Genomic DNA, 22,480 nt, shown 5'->3' with positions numbered 1-22,480 from the left:
TATACGACACTGTTCGCGATAATATAAAGAAGTTCGACAACATAACATTTGAATTAATGCCGCCATCAGAACTGTCGCTTTCAAGTCCAGAATTGTCGCTTTTTGTTCGCTGTTTCGCCCTTACGTGTAAAGTTGTCACCTTTCGAAACGAAAGCGTTACCTAAGCGTCTGTCGTCGCTTAACCGTCCATAAACATACAGTACTACGCGTGCTCTGTACATTAAACCCATTGAACTTAAAACTCCTGGAATGGCAAGAGGTCATTCGCGAGTACGGAAATCCGGTCGACGCCATTATCAGCACGGGCTAGCCGGGTCACGAACTCAAGGATTTTCGCCACGCTCATACAAAACAAAAACAACAAGGTAGACACACTTTTCGCGGTCTTCCGCACGAATATTCAAAAATACTAACAGATGTCAATTCTATCGGCCAAACACAACCTACTAATGGATGAGCAACCTATTAATGTATCCGAATACCTCATATAAAATAAGCCAACCAGGTTACATAAAGGTTAATACCCACTTTATCTCTGGAAATATGCCTGCCCGCGGTTTTTGGCCAAGATTAACCAGGGTTCATCATACACCAAAATGTCTCTTACGGGTTCTGGAGGTAGTCCGTTATTTAATATTATCGGGTGGGTCCATTGTCCCCGTACCAAAACTTAAACTATTTTTAAGCCAACCAAATTCACGCGTTGAATAAATCATGAGCACGTAAATGAACTACCACCACTCCACTACTACAACTAGCGCGTAGGTACCGTATTGTATGGCGTTGTGATTAGCTTACATTGTGGCTTCTATTCGGGACAGGGTGTTTATATGGACGCCCGAACTTAATAAACAGAACGGGGTCCCTCCGGAACCCGTAATAGACATTTTGGTGTATGATGAACCCTGGTTAATCTTGGCCAAAAACCGCGGGCAGGCATATTTCCAGAGATAAAGTGGGTATTAACCTTTATGTAACCTGGTTGGCTTATTTTATATGAGGTATTCGGATACATTAATAGGTTGCTCATCCATTAGTAGGTTGTGTTTGGCCGATAGAATTGACATCTGTTAGTATTTTTGAATATTCGTGCGGAAGACCGCGAAAAGTGTGTCTACCCTGTTGTTTTTGTTTTGTATGAGCGTGGCGAAAATCCTTGAGTTCGTGACCCGGCTAGCCCGTGATTATCAGTTAATGTTCAAGTTAATTTCATTGTGTTTTCATCTCATTTCATGTACATTTGTGACCCAGGCAGTCAGAATGTACAATCGTGCTAAAACAACATTTTTGAGTTATTTACAGATTCAAAATCAGCAATATCTGAGGATTTTAATGCAATTTAAATTTTTTAAATCGGATTATATATGCCCAGGTTATGCAAGATTTAGTAGAGAAGGTCTCACGATGAACTAAAACTGTTGTTTTGAGTTTAGGCAGAATAAGGTTGCCGATTCATGAATCGTAAATCATGGTATCTGTTTACAAACCAAAATGCCATAGCAACAGACCACTTAATCTCAACCTATATTGATGAAACCTGGCATTCTACACATTAAAACCCTGAAAAAAATGATGGTTACATTTTTATTTAATTTTGATTTTCGGTTGACTTTCTAAAGGTCAGGGTAAGGTCAGCAATATATGTGGCTAAAAGCTCACATTCTTGGAGATTTACATTAAAAGGGTATGCTTCAAACTGGGCACTTCTCATCAAGCTATATTGCTATGACTGCATATATTGTCCATCGAAATTGCCCATCTATACAGAAGGTCATGGTAAGGTCAACAAAAGGTGACCACAGAGGGCATCAAGATGCGGAAATATCAACCCAACTCATCAAGTGACCATTCAATCTAGAGCTATTTTTATGTAGTTTAACACTCACACATTGTAACACAGAGTACACAGCAGAAATTTATTGTAGCCCATTCAACGGGATTGCTTGTTATATTAGTGGCAGTTTGTCCCAACACAACCATATCAAATGTGTCTCTATCTCTATCTCTATCTCTGTAAAATATCTCAAGTGGCCGCTAGGCCTGTAGAAATAAAATGGTGCATTAGGCATAAAAATAAGATCACAAGTAAGCATAGACTTATTTATCTAAGTCTGAAGGATAAAAGTATAAGATCGCTTGGTCTAGTTATAAGAGAATCAGATGTTAAAATTTCATCGCACGGTTAAAAAAAGAGTGTTTCATTGCACTTGTATTGATTGTGTGTCTGATATTGGAGCCTCGAGTAAAATAGGATGAGTTCTTAATTACAAATCTATTAAAATCGACCATTAGGTCTTGGCTTAAAATTTTTTGCAGTGTGCTTTCGTCCTTGATGCGTCTTCTCTCTGCAAGTGTTTGCCATCCCATTTTCACCATTTCTGATGATATACTATCAAATTTTCTTAAATTGTTGGCCCACCTAAAAGCTTTTCGGTTAATGGACTCTAAATCTTGTATACTATAATCAAAATGTGGACTCCAGATTTCCGAAGCGTACTCTAGCAGTGGACGACACACACTATAGTATGCTGTCCTTTTGACATTAGGAGATGTTTTCTTAAGGGTCCGCATAAGCATAAAAAGAGTGCCGTTAGCCTTACGTATGATGCGATTTATGTGTTCATTAAAATTGAGGGTGCTAGAAACAAGTATACCCAAGTATAAAAAGGATTGCGAGGATATAAGAGATGTACCGCAATAGTTGTATATATGTGAAAATCTAACTGGTTCCACAGATGTAGATGTGCATTTATTAGCATTAAATCTCAACTGCCACGACTCAGCCCATGCAGCCACTCTGCACAGTTGGTCCTGAAGCAGAAGGCTGTCGGACGCACATTCTATTGGTCTAAAAAGTATGGCATCATCCGCAAATAAACGTATGGATGTCTTTGGACAGTTCAGAGACTCTGGAAGGTCATTGATATATAAAAGAAAAAGCAAGGGTCCAAGCACCGACCCCTGGGGCACACCTGGGTTTTAAGTTCAATGATTAATGCCGTGTCCTTCGGTAATCCTTGATACAAAGTTCTAACGAGGCTTATTTGTTTAGATGACATAAAACTAGTGCAGAATTCCTTACATTTGCATCCACTTATTAGTTTGATGTCAACGGCTATAATGGGAAAGTTATCAGCAGTGATAGGCTGATCGTTATTCTCTGTAATTTAATTAATTAGGATGATCGCTGTTACTCTCCTTATCGTTAGCAGCCACATATTGCGTAAGCAGCTGTATTTTTGAGGTTTCCTTATTATCACAATCCTCATCCCCGCTTTCACTATAACCTGAGGCAGCTGACTTAGATTCTAAGTAGAAATACTTAGAATTACACCAAAATTATTAGCGTCAACTAGCCGTAATTTGTGCGACGGTCTATTTTGTTTTAGCCTGAGGCATTGAAACAGAAAATAGCCACGTACACGCGCCCACCCGCAATTAAAGTCTATACTTGAGATCTTGGGTTATGGCAAATTCCATAGCAACCACCGATATGGGTAGATTTAAATGGCAATTCTAGCTTTATGATTGGTCAGACACAAAAATAAACAAGACCACGTGAAAGAGCAGGGTTGAATGCACTATAAACCACTGTTTACTAAAATAGTGACGGTGAGTCATATAATAGCACATAGCACGCGTTGCGCTCTATTGTGAACAATCCAATTACCGCACGATTGTACATTCTGACTGCCGGGGTCACATTTCTGTCATTTTTCACCGTTTGTTTACAAACGGAACTAGCATTCGATTAGCTCTCCAATATGGCGCATACGTTTACGTACTATTATCAACGTAAAAGTCACGTGATTGCCATTCCAGGGGTTTTAAGTTCAATGATTAAACCTACCGAAATTAAACAGTACTGTATGTACTGTATAAATATGAAAGGTTTGTAGCTCTGTTACTAAACACTTATCGTTTAGTTATTAATACTTTTAGCTCGTAACTCACATCACACTGTATGCATATAATCAACCAGTATATGTAGGCCTATTGTACTGGTTTTTGTCTTGGTCTACCAGTGTACCTAATGGCGACCTGACAGGTCGGCTTACATTAAGCTTGCCGTGCCTATAACTGTATGTGATTATAGAAGACCACGTCAACCCTAAGGTCCGTCGTCTGATTAGCTTAGGTCGACCTCTCTTCTATAATTAGGTCGACCCAGTCAGGGCACCTTTAGCTGCTGACCCCGTAGTCAACTAGCTGACCGATGATGCCTATACTGGTCGTCTATCCGGCATTAATTCTTTTGCTGACTGCTCAAGCAAGAAATGAAGAGAGAGTGTATGTGTGTATAATTGTATTGACTATATTACAAACAACTGCCCCCACTGCAGGCTGTGCATTCCTTTATATAGGTTGTGATGTCAAGCGTGCAGCTCGCCCATGTAAGGGCATAATGACTATATACGGTAATAATGACCATATAAGGATTAATGACGCGTGGGTTGACTAAGAATATGAGTAAGCATGCACTGTAACCGAACTGTATAATATGGGTAGTAACAAATCTGCCACATACGCCGCCCCTATAGACGGCTATACGTCTATATAGACATATATAAAAATAATACTAAAAATAAAAAAAGAATAGTAATAAGGTGATAAAATAGAGAAGGAAATGAGTCTAAACCGCTTGTTACTGTCACAGTTACGGGCTGGCCTCTTGCTGGTCGGCCAGCTTTTCTAAGTATGTGGCCGTCCTACGCAATTGCTGAGCCTCTAACCTCAACCAGTCAGCGGCTGACATTGAATTCCTTGGGATCGAGATTTCCAACCTCTCTGGACGTACACTCACAGTCCGAATGGAAATCTGAGGCTGGTGTCGACTGAATGATTGGGGCATGGCAGCACATTTTGAACTAGCCGCTGCCGATGACGTAATCGCTCCCGAATTGTTTAATTGGATACTGTTCAACTCATACTCCCGCAGGTGCGGAGGCAGATTCCTACTCCTCTGAGGCCTGCTAACATTGTCTGGCTTTCGGTGGACAGCTGACTCTCCTGCCTCCGCACTTGCTGGAGTGCAGTTTTCTGTATCTCGGCATTGTTCATTGGAAGGCTGGCCCTCTGGGTTGTCAAAAGCTTCCTTAGGAGTTGTCCCATCATCACCTTCGGAGTTGTCTTTCCTACTTGCCTTTTCTGCATTTTCAGCTTCTAAGACGGGCTCTGCCTGAGTTTTTCTGTTGTTTTTCCTTACTCCACGCATGTTAGGCCTCCTACTAGGCTCAAGCAAGACTGGGGCTTTTCTATGATAATTACTGCAGGGTTTGTAAGCTCTCAACCGGTGTTCAGACTGTACAGAATGCTGTCCCCGGCGTTCGATTGTGTACGTATGATTTGGAAAGCTTTGGATTACCCGGTAAGGCCCAACTCTCTTGGCCGACAACTTGGAGTTCTCCCCCTTCCGTCGACGTCTGCGGGTCATCCAGACTAGGTCGCCAGCCTTGAACAGTGGTGGTTCAGTGGTGTCTTCAGCCACGATTTCTAACTGCCTGTGCCTGAGAATCTCATGGGCTTGTAAGAGCCGATCTTGGATTGCAATAGCGTACTCATTCGTACTCTGAAAAGATTCCACAGAACTCCCATGTTGGAGTTGGTCAGGGAGGCGCAACTCCCGACCGAGCATCATGTAGTTTGGAGTTTCTTTGGTGGCTGAATGGGGAATCCCCCTCAGTGTTCTCATTAAATGTGGTAAGACGAGATCCCACTCCTCCTGTCCTCTTCCAGTAAGAAGGGCTCGCAGGGAGTCTCCGAGTATTATGTTATTCCGTTCAACTATACCGTTACCTTCAGGCCTGTATGGAGTCGTCCTTGACTTCTCGACTCCCCAAAGTCGACACAGCTCCTGGAATAGGTCGGATTCGAACTGGGCCCCCTGATCAGTATGGATTATTTCTGGCAATCCGAAATAACTGAAAACCCTTTCCTCCAGCGTACTGGCCACGGTAGGCGCAGTGGCATCTGGGATTGCGATAGCGTCCGACCACCTAGTGAAGTGGTCGGTCATCACAAGAGCCCAGATGTTTCCTCGGGTGGTTAAGGGTAGGGGGCCGACCAGGTCTACAGCCAATCTCTGCCACGGTCAACCAGCGTAGAGCCTCTGTCTATTGGAGGTTGTTGCACCAGTGCCATGTTTGGCCTGTTGGCACACTTCACAGGACATTACCGTCCGACGTACGTCACTGGTCATTCCTGGCCAATACCAGTCCAACTGGACCCTTTTTAGTGTCCGATCTACGCCACTGTGGGCCTGTCTATGTGTCTCCCAGATTAGGTCTTGCCGCACAGGTAAAGGGCAGACGGTGACTGCTTTGCTTCTACCATTTCCTGGGATTGTCGCTGTCAAGACCCCGTCGGGATCGATCCGTAGCTGCGAAAACATGTTGGCTAGCCTCTTCAACTCTGGGTCGCTAAGTTGTAAAACTTGGGCATCTATGGGTCTACCAGTCAACACTGCCTGGTAAATTTTCCCGATTGCCATCTCTGCTCTTTTTTGTAGTGCAACAATTTCGCCAGCTTTCGTCTGTGCGGAGGGCCGTTTTTCTATAATAGGGGGGTGCTGACCTAAGCCTTGGTCGACCTTCTTGTTTACACTAAGGTCGCCCTCCTGGATTGGCCTGGGGCCGGCCTCCTTGTCTTTCCGAGGCCCGCTGTTGGGTCCGACCTGGTCGATTTCCACATCTGCTGGGACGCCCACTGCTTGGTTCCTCCATCTCTGGGGTTGTTGGGGCAGAAGTGGCCACTCAATCTCATCCAGATTTCCCGTGGGTACTCGACTTGATGGAATCGTCCCTTTCTGTAATTCTTTACAGATCTCCGAGCGGGGAGGCCCACCATCTCGTCTATCTATTGAGGCACATTGCTTGCAGTCTTCACACTTTTGCCTACTCAAGCCATCAGCATTTCCATGCTTCTCTTCCTTTCGGTGCACAATCTTGTATCTGTGTTCCGACAAGCTTTCCAACCACCGGGCTATCTGACAGGAAGGTTCCTTCCTCCGGTGCAGCCAGACTAGGGAAGCATGGTCGGTCCTGATGACAAACTCTCGACCGTACAAATAGGGCCGGAAATGTTTCACGGCTAACACCACCGCCAGGAGTTCTCGCCTCGTGACACAGTAGTTCCTCTCCGCAGGGGAGAGCGTCTTGCTGTGATAGGCGATAACTCGCTCCTGTCCTTGTTGGACCTGGGACAATACGGCCCCAGTTCCGACGTTGCTGGCATCTGTGTCAAGTATGTACTCTAAGGTCGGATCTGGGTAGCCTAGTACAGGGGCATGCGTCAAGAGCCACTTGAGGTGACTGAAAGCTTCTTGTTCAGGTTGACCCTATTTCCAGGTGGACCCTTCTGCCGTGAGTAGTTTCAAGAGCTTGGCAACCGAAGCGAAGTCGGGCACGTATCGGTGGTAGTAACCGGTAGTGCCGAGAAAAGCCCTCAGCTGAGTTACATCGGTTGGCTCCGACCACCTGTGGATCGCTTCCACTTTTTCCGGATCCGTGGCTACACCAGTTGAACTCACCACATGTCCGAGGTACTTCACTTTTGTCTGCATGAGGGTACATTTAGATGGTTTGTTTCAAGCCGGCTTGTCGAAGCCTGTCTAGTACTTCTGACAGCCTAGACAGGTGACTCTGGAGGTCGGCTGACATGACTATGATGTCGTCCAGATACAGCAAGAGCGTCTTCCAGTGGAGCCCTTGCAGCACTCGCTCCATAAGCCTCTGAAACGTGGCAGGGGCCGACGTCAGCCCGAAAGGCAGCACTTTCCATCTCCAAAGCCCACTTCTCGTGATGAAGGCTGATTTCTCCTGCGCTCCCGGCGACAGGGGTACCTGCCAATAGCCGCTCATCAAATCGAGAGTGCTGAACAACTTGCTGCCTGACAGAGCATCCAGACTGTCATCGATCCGAGGAAGTGGATATGCGTCCTGTTTAGTGACCGCATTCAACCTCCGATAATCAATGCACAGTCTCCAGGTTCCATCCTTTTTCCTGACCAGGACCACAGAAGAGCTCCAAGCTCCATATGCCTGCTCTATCATTCCTTGTTTGGCCAGCTCAGAGACCTGCCGATCTATTTCCGCTTCCTTCTCAGGGCCAACCCTGTATGGGGTCTGCCGAATGGGTTGAGCATCCGTTATCGTGGGTATCTCATGTTGGACCAAGGTAGTCCGACCCACATCTCCATCCCCTTTACTGAAGACATCGGCATACTGATCAAGGAGCCTAACTACTTGTTGTCTGTCGTAGTCACCCCTACAGTGCACTATAGCTTGGCTATACAGCTCTTTCACGTGAGGAGCCACCTTTGGGTCAGGCCGGGTATCCTGGCTTGCTCTCGCTCCCTTTGGCCCCCCCTCTGTCCAGGGCTGGCCGATTTCAGTTTCATCAACTCCTGTGTAGCTGCCAATCACAGTTCCTGACACTACCTGTACAAGGGAATCTGTCGGGTTCAAACAACGCAGGGCGACTCTTCCCTTCTCATCAGGTAGGTGGAGGCTGGCAGCCACCATGTACCGATCTCCTGATCCCTCTACCATTCCTAAGGGTTGGTATGTGTGGGTCGTGAGGCGGCATGTAACCACCATCTCCGACCGAGGTTGAAGTGTCATGGTACGGACAACCTGCACCTTGCTCACTAAGGGTCGTCCGTCCCGATCTGTGCAGATCAGCTTCTGACCATTCACTACCAATGTGGACTCTTGGAAATTCATCTCACAGCATTGGTCTGTCAAGAATGGCATCCCGATGATGGCATCTTCTTTTAGGGGGCATACAAGAAGTGATACAGTCACTTGTACACTTCTGACTCGGATGGGTACGGTCAACATGCCATGAAAGTTTAGGCGAGACCCGTCAGCCATCGTGCCATAGTCTGTTCTCTCTACCAACTGAGCCTTCAACCCCGCGGGAAGCCGGTCAAAGACATGACGGCTGAGTAGGTTTGAGGTGCATCCACTGTCTATCAGGAAATGAGCAGGTCGGCCCATAATCTTCCCAGGTAAGAAATAGCTACTACTGTACGGTTTCCAAAGGGTGTCCGCAGCCACTCTCTCAGGACCGACCTGCTGAGTCGTCCGACCGGTGTGCTGCCACCTCTTACGCCGTCTCCTTGTCTGGAGCTTTTCTGTAACCACTGGGTTTGGGATTTGGATTTCCTCTGTTTGCTGCTCAGTTAGTGAGTCAAAGGAGTTTTGTAGTAGGACTGAGGTCGACCCATGGGGGGTCTGAGGTCGACATGTCCGACGTGGGGTTTGCCAAGGTGGCTTTCTCTGGTTTGAGGGTCTACAGTCAGTATGTCCCCCTACTGCTGTGGACGATGCCCGTTTCCCTGCTGCTGGTTTCTTGCTGGCTGGGTAGCTGCCATCCGAGGACACTGTCGTCTGACATGTCCGACTATTCCACATTCCCAACAGCTGGTCGCCCTTCTGATCTGCTGCGGCTCTGGAGTAGTCCGACCTTGGCTTCTGGGTCGGCTACCATTGACCGCCAGTCCTGTCGTCAAGGTGGTCAGCTCCTTTAGGGCTACAAGGACATCTTCCAACGTAGCCGATTTTGTAGCTTGTGGGAGGTCGACCTGAGTTGCCTTGGGGTCATCCTCTTCCTCCCCTTCTATAACCATGATGGTTGACCTTTGGGTCAACCGAGGATTAAATGGCTGAATTTGCAAAAAGTCATTTCCAGCCTGCACTGCCTCTCCCAAAGTCCGTGCTCCCACCGCTAACAGATGCCTCTGTAGATAGGTGTTGCCCAATGTCAAGGAGAACGCATCTAATGCCATATTTGCACGATGGTGCTCAGGCAGATCATCATAAGCTATATTGGCTAGTCTTTCTATTTCGGCAGCATGATCTTGCAAGCTAACCTTGACTTCCTTCTTGAGGTTTAATCGACTCCTGGCCTCTCTAACTGTCAGACCAAATTTGGTTCTCAAGGCTGCAAAGATGGCATCCGTAGTTTCTCCCCTGCCACAGCTTTTAGCACTGTCCTTCAGCACCTCTCTGAGGTGTAGACGTGCTGACCCTGTAGACTATTGATTAGCTTCAGCTACTTCCTGAAACTGACTGATGAACAGTTCAACATCATCACTGCCATCAAACTTAGGGGGCTTGAAGTCCCTCTCTGGTCGAGATTGCCGTAAAGCCTCAGTTATGGCGTCAGCCATCCGCCCACACTGATCAGCTTGATGGAGATCAGCCTCAGCTGCCTCTCTCCTAGTTGACCGCCTTCCAGGCATGGTCAGACGATCCCACTGCTGCCACCAGTGTACTGGTTTTTGTCTTGGTCTACCAGTGTACCTAATGGCGACCTGACAGGTCGGCTTACATTAAGCTTGCCGTGCCTATAACTGTATGTGATTATAGAAGACCACGTCAACCCTAAGGTCCGTCGTCTGATTAGCTTAGGTCGACCTCTCTTCTATAATTAGGTCGACCCAGTCAGGGCACCTTTAGCTGCTGACCCCGTAGTCAACTAGCTGACCGATGATGCCTATACTGGTCGTCTATCCGGCATTAATTCTTTTGCTGACTGCTCAAGCAAGAAATGAAGAGAGAGTGTATGTGTGTATAATTGTATTGACTATATTACAAACAACTGCCCCCACTGCAGGCTGTGCATTCCTTTATATAGGTTGTGATGTCAAGCGTGCAGCTCGCCCATGTAAGGGCATAATGACTATATACGGTAATAATGACCATATAAGGATTAATGACGCGTGGGTTGACTAAGAATATGAGTAAGCATGCACTGTAACCGAACTGTATAATATGGGTAGTAACAAATCTGCCACACTATTTGTTTCTCCCAGACTTCTCAGTGTATTGCTACCCTATATATTGCTATACATGTACGTATATTGTTGTGGAAGTCAGCGATAGCTAGCCATTTGCAAGTGGGTTCTGCGTACAAGTTGTCTTATGCTGAATGAATAATAGCTCTCATCCACAACTGTAATTGTTGCAAGCATGGTGTCTGGTGAATGAGTATGCGATTTGTTACTCAAACTCTGCAGGCACGAAAAGACGGGGCATTTAATAGGCCTACAATTTAATGCAATCGAGCGTAATGCTAAAATGAGTTTAGGAATAATAAATGCTCAAACGGGTACACTTGTAAATGCAAGAATGTCAAAGATATAGACGTATGTTATGGTGTAGTGGGAGAAATTATGTTATGCATAAATAATCCGAATCCACACACAATATCATAGTTAAATTTGCTTTGTCATTTTTTTCAATTTTGATTATGTTAAATTTGTGTACTTTGCTTTGTCATGTGGGAACTAATTTGATTATTACAGGTTCAGGTACAAGTGGGGTGTTAAGCTATTATAAGCAATACCCCTACTGATATTTACCAGTAAACGGTACTTCTTTATTCTATAAGTTCAACAATTAAAATACATAACTAACAAAATTCTTAACAATAATATTAATGACAAAAGGTTAAAATAGCTAATAAAGGTTACACCCTTACTCGAACTGTCGTCCATGTTCGCTTGCTCGGTCCATACGTCTGCGAGTTTCGATAGTCAGATGAGAGTCATGGCAGTCCTTATATGTGGATATTTGCTAGTGGAGATAGAGAAATAAAAAATGATCAGCTGATGATTAAGATGAAAGATCTATAGGTGGGGAAAATCAACTTGTGTCCAGTAAATATTTGGTAGTAGTACAATAATAAGATTTACAGTGCACCCTCAGGATACGATGTTAATCTGTTCCAAGGTTGGCATCGTTTGGTGAAAAATTCGTATGTAGGGGTATAGAGACCATTGTAATTATTAGAGGTGCACGACGATTATAAAAATTAATCTCAAATAATAACTGGTCCGAACTAGTTAATCTTCGATTAATCTTAGACTTAATCTATCAAAAACCTGCATATTCGAGAACAAATAATACAGTTACATGTATAAATTAATTATATTTGAAACAATTATTGTTAACAAGATTACATGTTATGTACAATGTGCATAAGTTACAATGTAATAATAAAGTGATCTGAGACTACTTTCAGTAATACATGAAAGTAGTCTCAGAAAGTCTATAACTCAGCCAGATGAGAGTTGAGGCAGCACAGTTTATGTACATTATCCGAATGAAGAGATGCCCTCTTCCTACATACAGTAGTAGTAGTTATTGTCTGCGACAGCTGGTGATGATTTCTAAGCGGTAGGATGAGAATTAGTTAAATAATATCTTAAAGATGCCGGGCTGTGGTGGTGGGCAAATTTTTTTTGGCATACATTGCACTTCACTTTCTTGTTATGCGTCCAACAACATATGAAAATGCCCTACCTAATACGGAGTACATTTTTCTGTTTTCATGTTCCAATAAAGTGTCAATCTTATATTGCTATCATTCTAAAGCTGAAATATAATTGTGATTTATTTGAAAAATGAAGATACATGTATAATTTACCTAAAAAAGTTTTTAAACATAAACCAAAAATAGGTTGTAAAATATTAAATAATACTGAAATCACTTTTGTTGCTATTACCTGGAAACATGTTCAAACAACTAACAACATGGCCGCTTACAATTAGATCGGCACGACGCTTTTGTCTTTGTATTGTGTAGCCTAAACAAGTTTTATGTTAGTGACTCACTTCATATTCTCATAGTTGAGGGAAAAATAATTGGGGTTATCTGATTGGCAAAAAAGTGTTGCTTGTCATAATATCTATGTTTTAGTAAATTAAATGATAGTAATCTGCTATGTTAATATTATATTGTGGCGGTTGCCGGGCCATGAATTTATTTTCAATATTTTATATACTCGCATATAATTACTTATATATATATATATATATATAAATATTGCATGTTGTGTCTGTCTTTACTATGTGTTTTACATGCATATAATTACTCTTATGTATATTTTGCATATTGTGGTTGTTTTTATTATGTGTCTTATTGCTAATAATTTCTTAATTTGGCCGTAATTAAGCCAACATGTTAGCGAGTCTATTAATCATTTATTCCTATACGGTTTCTTACCCGGTTCCATTATACGGTTTGGGGGAAAGTTTATGTACTGTATAGATGTATAGGAAGTGCTCTTGCTACGAGAGCAGAGTAGTTGCAGCTCCACAATTGATAAAAAATCCTTTAGAATAAAATGGACAAAAAACCATAATCACTTCTCTTACAATATATGCAATATTATTGCAATCTAGATCATGCCTGAGCAAAGGCCGGCAAATATCTTTACAACATATTAAACAATACAAAATAACCACATCATGATCATCACCTCAGTTGCAACTTATTTGAAGATTAATTGGCTCAACTCAGTTAATCGTGTATTTGTATTGATCGCGTTATTCGTTTAATTAACGCGATCATTGTGCAGCTCTAGTAATTATGCAATGCGAACATCCCCTGATAAAAATCATCAACATTTTATGAAAATGTGTACATATTGAAAATTAGAACAAAATAGGTTGTTAACTTTAGTAACTGTAATTACCTACAACAACTGTATTGTATTCGGTGTATTTTAATGGTTATGATCTGCAACAAAATGCAATGTTATAATGTGTGTACCAATTTCAGTACATATGGTAAGGAGTTATTACCTTTAAGATGTATGTACGTATACCATAAACTTTGAATTCACTTCAAATTAGTTTAACTTACTAAACTCACAGTTAAAACTATGTTATATAATGTATTTTCAACTATTTTATTGAATTTCAACTTTATATCATGAAACTTTTATTCTTTATCAGTTTATGTCTTCACTTTCACTATAACATTTAGCGTGTCTGGTCAAAACCTTTTTTAACCTAATTTGGCAAGAAAGGTCAAGCGATTCAGTTATCGAAAGCGGCCTCTTGCAAACTTGACCATTTAACGGCCATCGAAAAGAAAAATGAAATTTTATTTACTATACAGGACGTACATACCTTTGGAGTAACGTGACTTGAGCTAGTACACGTAGCGAGTAGAGCAGCAAGGAGGCAAAGACGTATTAATGCTAATTATGTTACTGTACCCTTAAAAATAAATTTAATGCATTAAGAAATGGAATTTTTGGCTGGCTAAAAGAAGTTGTCTATTCCTGTCTAATTTTTTCGACTGGTTTTAAAAGAAAAAGTTTACCACTTTTCGGTCCTGAAAAGTAAAAATGGCCAGGAAGACACAGCTTTCCTGCTGGTGCAGAGAGTGCTCTAAGAAAACAAGCTAATTTGGTGCAATGCAGAAGATAGCCTACTTGGTCACTTATTGAGGATGATGCTTGCTGGTGCAATGCAGAAATTTGCTAGCTAGCTAACGCTTGTAAAAGGATCCAGAGAAGGTTGTACAGTAGTTTGTCTTGTTTGAAATGTGCACAAGAATCAATGTAACCATACATACAGAAGTTTGTACGTATTTATACCCTAAAGGGCAGGGCTTTAGCAGGTTCTAGTAAGTAATGTGGATGCGTCAACTATCTTGAGTAGTTAGTTATATATATGAGTTACATACATACGATGATTTGTATTTACGTAGTCGAAAACAGGCCCACCAGCAAAGACAGGATTAAACAAGAAAATGAAACACAAAATCCAAAAGAAATGAATAAAACATATAAAACACGCCACACGAAGAAGATAAAGTAACGATATACATTGTACAGTATTGTTTTTATGTACCTGTAAAGTTAATACTGGAAGTTTTTCTGTCTCTTCTGCTTCCTCGCCATCACAAAATAGTTGCTCCTCTTGAATTCTGATCCCGTGCATGGCCTCCAATTCCTTCAAGTCATCAATCGTAAGCTCCTCCTTGTGCTTGCTTTAAAAGATTTCTTGTTGTTAATAACAATAATTGCAATTGTTGGTTGTGACCATACTCCTTAACAATATTAATAGTGCGAGCGCCTTCTTCCTATTTATTTATGACCTCCAACTTTGTTGTCATGGAAATCATTTTTCGTTGGTCTTGTAACGTTTGTATCGGTCTCAGATTTTATAGCTAACAAATTAAATATAGATACTTGTAGTTATATGCGTATGCTGAATAAAATTTTATAGTAAAGTGGAGTATAACGCTAAAAATGAACATTTGCTCTCACTTATGTACATCTTACAAAATTTCCCACCTGGAATGCTAACCTGAAAGAAGTCTGTCATCGTGTCTCTTCTAAATGTTGTTAACATGTCTTTGGCAAACCGCATTTCGGCGTCTTTGTTATTTGGACGTACCTAATAAGCACACCGACTGCCAAATTTGAACTCAGGTGAAAATCTTCTTGAATTCGTATGGTGAAATAAAATTCGTATGATGAAGTGAAAGCCTCACCATGTTCAACTTCGTAAGGTGAAAAAATCGTATATCAGGGTAATCGTATCCTGGTGGTGCACTGTACTAATATAACCTTTTTAAGCTTTGTTTACAATGATAGTTGGGTGAGTTGAAGACCTATTTTTCTGATTACTTTGGTAAGATCATGCCTTATTCTATTCTCTCCATTTTCAGCTGTCTTCGTCATCATCAGCTACCTTAGTCATAATAAAGCTGCCACCAACTTTGAAGTCTTTATTACATGTATTTTCAAGGTCGCAAAGTTTATGAATAAAAAGTAAACATTCTGTTACTAAATAATTATCACTTAGTTATAAATACTTGTAGTTCATAACTTAAATCATTCTGTATATCATATAATCAGACAGTATATGCATTTGTTTCTCTCAGACTTCTCAATGTATTGTTACCCTATATATGTCGTCACTTTTAAAATCACTGTCACCTTTTTTGAGTTGGTAACCAAAACAACCTTTTTCTTCACATTCGTTATTTTAATACAAATATCCATTCTGGTGGCACTGGGTTGCGTTAAAAACCTGAAACTTGCTCAGTTTGAACTCCTGCTAACCAAAAACATGGCTCAACCAGCGACCTTCACAAACTTATTAGTAATGTTTGGGAGTGTTGTTGATTACTCCGCGAAGAGTGACAGCCGTCTCAGGCTTTTAGGGCTACATTTCTTGTACTGAAAATAGACCGAGATTGTCTTTAATAATCACTATCAGTCACAGACTTGAAAACTGATTTGCTGTCAATGTCGTGCCATTTCATTGCTGTTTACTTTAAATACCTGGCAGTCTATAAATGCTGGGCCAGATGCTTCAAACCAAAACTAGTGAAGTTTCGGTTGAACGTGTTGATTTATGGACAAATAATAAGTTAGTAAAGGTACGGCTACACGTAACAAATTTTTCGTTGATTTTAACCGAAATCACGAAATGATTGAAACACACAGAATTATTCTGCGCTGCTAGAATCGTGGTAGCGAGCACAATTCCAGCAGCTTTTGCAATTAGTATAGTCCAAGAAACGTATAATGACACAATAAAAGTATAAGAGCAATTCAACATAGTACATTAGATTGCGTTATTGTATGTATTTATTGTTTGGACGCTATAGTTACAAATTGTTTATTTTTTAGTTATATTTCCTTTTTAGCAACAAAAGTTTTGTGGTAGAAAATGTTGCCATCTTTAGCGCAATCAAGTCGGTTGCATCGTATTTACTATCGTGAATTTCCGTAATATTTTTCTTGCGTGTCGAATTATGTTCTCGAACTACATAAATTTTAAAATTTGCTAGAGTCGTGCTCGCTTACCAACAATAGCGCAACTTAAACAGCTACATCGTGTGTTCTATGTTGAATTGCTTTCGTACTTTTATTGTGTGTCGCAATACATGTCTTGGACTATACTAATTGCTAAAGCTGCTAGAGTCGTGCTCGCTAATAATTTGTTTAATCCGTTAAAAGCGTTTCGTCGACGAACTCGGTGGGCATGCACAGCTCAAATAATTCTGTGAATTTCGACCGATTAATTCTGCGTTTTTTCGTGATTTCGGCCAGAACTCAGTACCAACGAAAAATTCGTTATGTGTAGCCGTACCTTTAGTAATTCTACTTACACAATCATCGTCACCTACATTAATAAATGGTCGTCTCGTCTGTCACTTTTTAAATACTCCTGTCATCGGGTCGTCAGAATCGTCACAAAACATGGGAGGACCCTCAATACTAGATGTCTAATACTAGATGTCTAATACTGGATGTCTATTACTAGATGTCTAGTACTAGATGTCTATTACTAGATGTCTATTACTAGATGTCTATTACTAGATGTCTAATACTAGATGTCTAATACTAGATGTTTATTACTAGATGTCTATTACTAGATGTCTATTACTAGATGTCTATTACTAGATGTTTAATACTAGATGTCTAATACTAGATGTCTAATACTAGATGTCTATTACTAGATGTCTAATACTAGATGTCTAATACTAGATGTCTAGTACTAGATGTTTATTACTAGATGTCTAATACTAGATGTCTAATACTAGATGTCTAATACTAGATGTCTAATACTAGATGTCTATTACTAGATGTCTATTACTAGATGTTTAATGCTAGATGTCTAATACTAGATGTCTAATACTAGATGTCTAATACTAGATGTCTAACACTAGATGTTTATTACTCGATGTCCAATATTATATGTCTATTACTAGATGTCTAATATTAGATGTCTAATATTAGATGTCTGTGACTAGACGTCTAATACTAGATGTCTAATACTAGATGTCTGTTACTAGATGTCTAATACTAGATGTCTAATACTAGATGTCTAATACTAGATGTCTATTACTAGATGTCTAATACTAGATGTCTAATATTAGATGTCTGTTACTAGATGTCTAATACTAGATGTCTATTACTAGATGTCTAATACTAGATGTTTATTACTAGATGTTTAATACTAGATGTTTATTACTAGATGTCTATTACTAGATGTCTATTACTAGATGTCTAATACTAGATGTCTAATACTAGATGTCTAATACTAGATGTCTAACACTAGATGTCTAATACTAGATGTCTAATACTAGATGCCTAATACTAGATGTCTAATACTAGATGTCTATTACTAGATGTCTAATACTAGATGTCTTATACTAGATGTCTTATACTAAACTAGCTGCATTACCCGCCTACAGTAACAAATTCATGTGCAGCATAAGGTTTATTGAGAGTTGGCTTTCATACTATAAAACAACTCCAAATATGCAGTTACATCTCCCTCTCTCCATCTCTCCCTCTCTCCCCTCTCTCTCTCCCTCACTCTTCTCCCTCTTTCTCTCCCTCTCTCTCCCTCTCTCTCCCCTCCCTCTCCTCCTCACTCTCTCTCCCTCTTTCCCCTCTCTCCGTCTCTCCCCTCTCCCTCCCTCTTCCCCCTCTCCCTCGTTCTCCCTCTCTCTCTCCCCCCTCTCCTCCTCGCTCTCCCTCTCTCTCCCCTTCCCCTTCTCTCTCCCTCTCCCCCCTCTCCTCCTCGCTCTCCCTCTCTCTCTCTCCCTTTCTCTCTCTCTCTCCCTTAGTTCAACGCAACACATGCGGATAGACAACATTTTTGGTTTTTCTGTCGGGCGTATGAAGGAACAGTTTTCGGCGTGTGCCTACTTTTGAGCAGGCGACGTATAGCTGGTCATGGCTGATGCAGGGTGACAGTAAGTCGATAGCAGCTGCTCTCTTTCTTTTCACAATAGCGTATCGCAACCCTCGGAGTACTCGTGAAAGTTCTGTAATAGTAAGTTACAGTAGGCCTACTCGTAGCTGGAAAAAAATTAGTAACTCGGCTGCTGAAGGAAATGAACATGACCCACTATCACGAACAGCGGCAAATCCAACGTTATCAAGTAGTGGAGATGTGGCAATTCATAGACAATACAACATCGTATAAGAAACAATTACCTTTTTGATGTGGAAATTTAGTAGGTGAGAAATGCGTTTTTCCAGTGGCTCCAAGAAACAAACGTTTACGTGACCTTCTCGGTACACGTTGGCAGTAAATATTAATTGCAAGTAAATAACTACTTGTTAATTTATTTTATTTAATGAATAGTACATTTGTATAGCTGTATAGACGCCTTTGTATAGGCCGCGGAACTCAGGAAAGGTGCTTTTTAACACGGCAGAAAATTTGCCGTTTAAAAAGCGTGCTAACCGGAGATTTCGGTTAATGCGCTCGAGCGGTGAAAGAAAAACAACAGAATCGCCACACTTTTATACAAGCCGCTTGGCTCAAATCGTCAGAGAAAAGTAGCGGCTAATAGTCCATATTACGAAGTTACGATATTACAAAATTACGATAATTAGTACTCATATTAATTCGATTGGCTTCGTTCGACCGAATGGAAAAAGAAAGACCTCTCTATAATTTATTTACCGTTACTACACATATTAATTCAGTTCGCTTCGTACGACCGAAATTCGTACGACGATAAAAAAAAAGACCGCTCTATAAGGCGGACAATCAATCAATCACACAGATACACAGACAACGATTGCCGTTTATATAGTAGATGTCTAATACTAAATGTCCATTACTAGATCTCTAATACTAGATGTCTATTTCAGTCAGGCTTATCAAATTACATTGAAAATAAAGAAACGTGAGTAATCTGTGACTTTTGTTATATGTTATGAATAACACATTTAACTTGTGGTAGAAGTAGAGGTAAATGTGATAATATTCTCATATCATGCTATAGATATGGTTAGTAATTCATCTCAAGCAGGATTTTACAGAAGTTTCAACTGCAGAGATAGATACTGGCAGGTCAAATGAAAATTTGATAGTTTTGAATAATATTGGAATTTCTTTTTGTTAGTACTCAATACGTTGATTTAGTCTCCAACATGTGTTTGGCTTGTGGTGGCTAACATACCTTGTTGCTATAGAATACAAACAGATGGATTTATGCCTCTTACGTAAACCCATACATACCAAGACTTCACTTATTGAACAATATCCAGGGTGGGACAACATAATTTGACTCATTTTGGTCTCAGTTTGTAGTGTCCTGTATAAGAGAAAAGAAAATGGCTGATACAGATTTGATTGGTGACAGTAGATGTGGATATTGCTATCAGGAGTTCAGTTTAATGAGAGATCCTAGAGAGCTGCCGTGTCATCATGCCTTTTGTCTAGAATGTCTAAAGGGAGATTATAACGATCAGAAAGTCGTGAGTTGTCCGCTCTGTAACAAACAGTATGAATCTGTGGAAGATATAGACAAGCTTCCAGCAGTAAAACTGACTGTACAGAAAGAAGATAACTCTAACAGTACTACTGCTGCTGCAGTGATATGTGAATGTGATGACTGTGACAACCAGCTAGCTGTCTGCTATTGCTTACAGTGCTGCCGCAAGATCTGCGCTGTACACCGAGAAAACCATATCTCTATGTTTAAGAGAAGCCATTCAGTTGTTGGAATATCAGATTACGAAGTATCAGCCACAAAAAGCAGGAAAGTTGTATGTGAGAACCATGATGAGGAGCTATCAAGAGGTTGTGATGACTGTGGCAGACTAACATGTAATAATTGTGAGATACCCCCAGTAGCATGCACAAGTCTCAAGTATGGGCACAATTTCATGTTACTCAGTCAGCTTAAAGAGAAGATAACTACTGAATTTGGTGAACTATTACAGTTAGTCAATGATAAGCTCACAGAGATTTGTGTAGTAGACAAGCAGATCTGGCGCATGTTGGACAAAGAAGAAGCTAAATGTAAGGAAGAGATAGAGTTAATTGAAAGAGTCTGTGAAGAACAGATTAAACGAATCAGAGAGGAGAGTGAAAACCTGAAGGAGCGTATCCGTGACTACCAAAAGAAGCTGACCAATCAGGTAGAATTATACAACTCTGAACTGATTACTAGAAAACAGCAGCTCGAAGAATCTCGCACCAAAGTACACAGGCACCTGAGATACAGTCATGTGACTGAGTTGGTCAAACAGAGGGAAGAATTGAAGGCTTGCATGAAAAGACAGTTGAGCACTCTGAACTATCGAGTCATAAGTGAACCAGTTTTAGTGTCTGAAACCATCAGCAGAACAGCTTTGAATTTAGGGATAACACAACTACCAACATCTTTGACATTTACTTCTAAGCATCGCATGGATTATTCATCAGTAGAAAAACCTTTATCAGTGTGCCACAGATCGGATGGAGGTCTATTAGTCGGAGATGGAAACAGTGTTATGATAATTAGTGGGCCACCTGAAAGAAAAACAACATCATGTAAACATGCCCTCTTTTGTCCAGTAGAACATAAGGGTGTTGCTTACGGACTAACACATTTCACTCAAAGTGGTATGTTTGGTGGCGACAAAAATAATCTAGAAGTTTACCAATACTTGCTAGATTTTTCAGAATCCACTCTTGTTGTTTCACGAAGTTATCATCAGAGATACTCTTTGCAAAATCCTATTTTGGCAGTTTCTGATGAATTTATTGCGTATTGTGATGGAGACAATCAAATCAGCATTTTCAGCATTCTGAGCCGGCAAACTTCAGATGTTGATGTAGAAGTTACACCTAAAACTTTTTGTTTCCTCCCAAATGGTGACCTACTGGTAACAGGTTGGCTGGAAGATTCAAATCAGAATGCAGTGCTGACAAGGTACCAAGTAGAAGATGGAAAGCTCACAACTGTCTGGACATGTGAAGGTCTGCAAGATGCTTATGGAGTGTGTGAGAGTGAAGGACTCATATATGTTTCTACACGGAATAGCAAGTCCATCTTCATTGTTTCTCTCCAAGGGAAAGTGTTACATAAACTAATAGACGAACAACTCCCACAGCTAATGGGACAAATTAGTGTTAAAGATGATGAGTTGGCTGTTTCAGGGTGTAGTGACCACGAGTATGTTTATATTTTTAAAATAAACTTTTAATTGCTGAATCAGCATTCCTAGCATCAATAGTGGTGACAAAAGAACCACAGGCTATTTATATGCCTTCATCTTCTCATACCTTTTTTAGAATTTTGACCATTGTTATGTTCCTATACCCAAACTGTCTATTCATTCAGTATAAATTTTTAATTACAGGAGCAGAAGTGCTCCTAGCCACAATAGCTTTGATAAACGAACCGTAGGCTTACTTCTATAACTACCGTTTTGTATTTTTATAAAACTTGCTATCCTAAACTCTATCTACAGTTTCTATCCTCATCTACAACAATAATGAGTTTTACTCACTTTTTATCATTTGACTGTTTGTTATTGATAAAGCAACAAGTTTGTGTCTAAAATAAACTTAGTTATTGTATCAGTCTAGTAAATTATAGCTTAGCTAGAACTGTAGCCCTAGTTTTCTAACCTGTAGCTATGAGTGTATCATGGGTGTGTCTTTGAGTGTAGGGTACTGCAAACTTTAAAAATACAATGGAGTGTTTGTGATGAACAGAGGGCTACAACTTTGTACTTTTTACATGCTTATCTGAATATTGTTAACAATTGAAGTCATATTACATAATATATGGCATATTATAATATAGGCATAATACACATATCGCGCACATTAATATTATATATATTCTCAGCATGCATTACCTGTGCTGAACCATTTACACTGAAACTTGAGTACTAATAAGCAACATTTTACAGGAGTTA

At 40.8% G+C, this 22,480-nt stretch overlaps 2 protein-coding genes across 4 annotated transcripts; one reads left to right on the top strand and one right to left on the bottom strand.

Annotated features, from left to right (window-relative positions):
• Window positions 1-3,826: 3,826 nt before the first annotated feature.
• Window positions 3,827-22,246, top strand: LOC137391221 (E3 ubiquitin/ISG15 ligase TRIM25-like). Of its 3 annotated transcripts, none has more exons than XM_068077628.1 (2): window positions 3,827-3,891; window positions 19,871-22,246. In XM_068077628.1, exon 2 carries the CDS (start codon window positions 19,901-19,903, stop codon window positions 21,758-21,760), a length of 1,860 nt encoding a protein of 619 aa, XP_067933729.1. In that variant the 5' UTR covers window positions 3,827-3,891; window positions 19,871-19,900; the 3' UTR covers window positions 21,761-22,246. The 3 variants fall into 3 exon arrangements, with proteins under 3 accessions (XP_067933729.1, XP_067933728.1, XP_067933727.1); XM_068077627.1 differs by lacking the exon at window positions 3,827-3,891 and adding an exon at window positions 10,507-10,567; XM_068077626.1 differs by lacking the exon at window positions 3,827-3,891 and adding an exon at window positions 10,548-10,571.
• LOC137390304 (uncharacterized) lies at window positions 7,572-8,999 on the bottom strand. The gene has a single exon (XM_068076638.1). The coding sequence runs from the start codon at window positions 8,997-8,999 to the stop codon at window positions 7,572-7,574; it is 1,428 nt and encodes a 475-aa protein (XP_067932739.1).
• Window positions 22,247-22,480: the final 234 nt, after the last annotated feature.

This window comes from Watersipora subatra, chromosome 3, assembly GCF_963576615.1.
Source record: "Watersipora subatra chromosome 3, tzWatSuba1.1, whole genome shotgun sequence".
NCBI lineage: Eukaryota > Metazoa > Bryozoa > Gymnolaemata > Cheilostomatida > Watersiporidae > Watersipora > Watersipora subatra.
The sequence above is the reverse complement of the archived record's forward strand: the minus strand, read 5'-3'. Positions and strand labels throughout refer to the sequence as shown.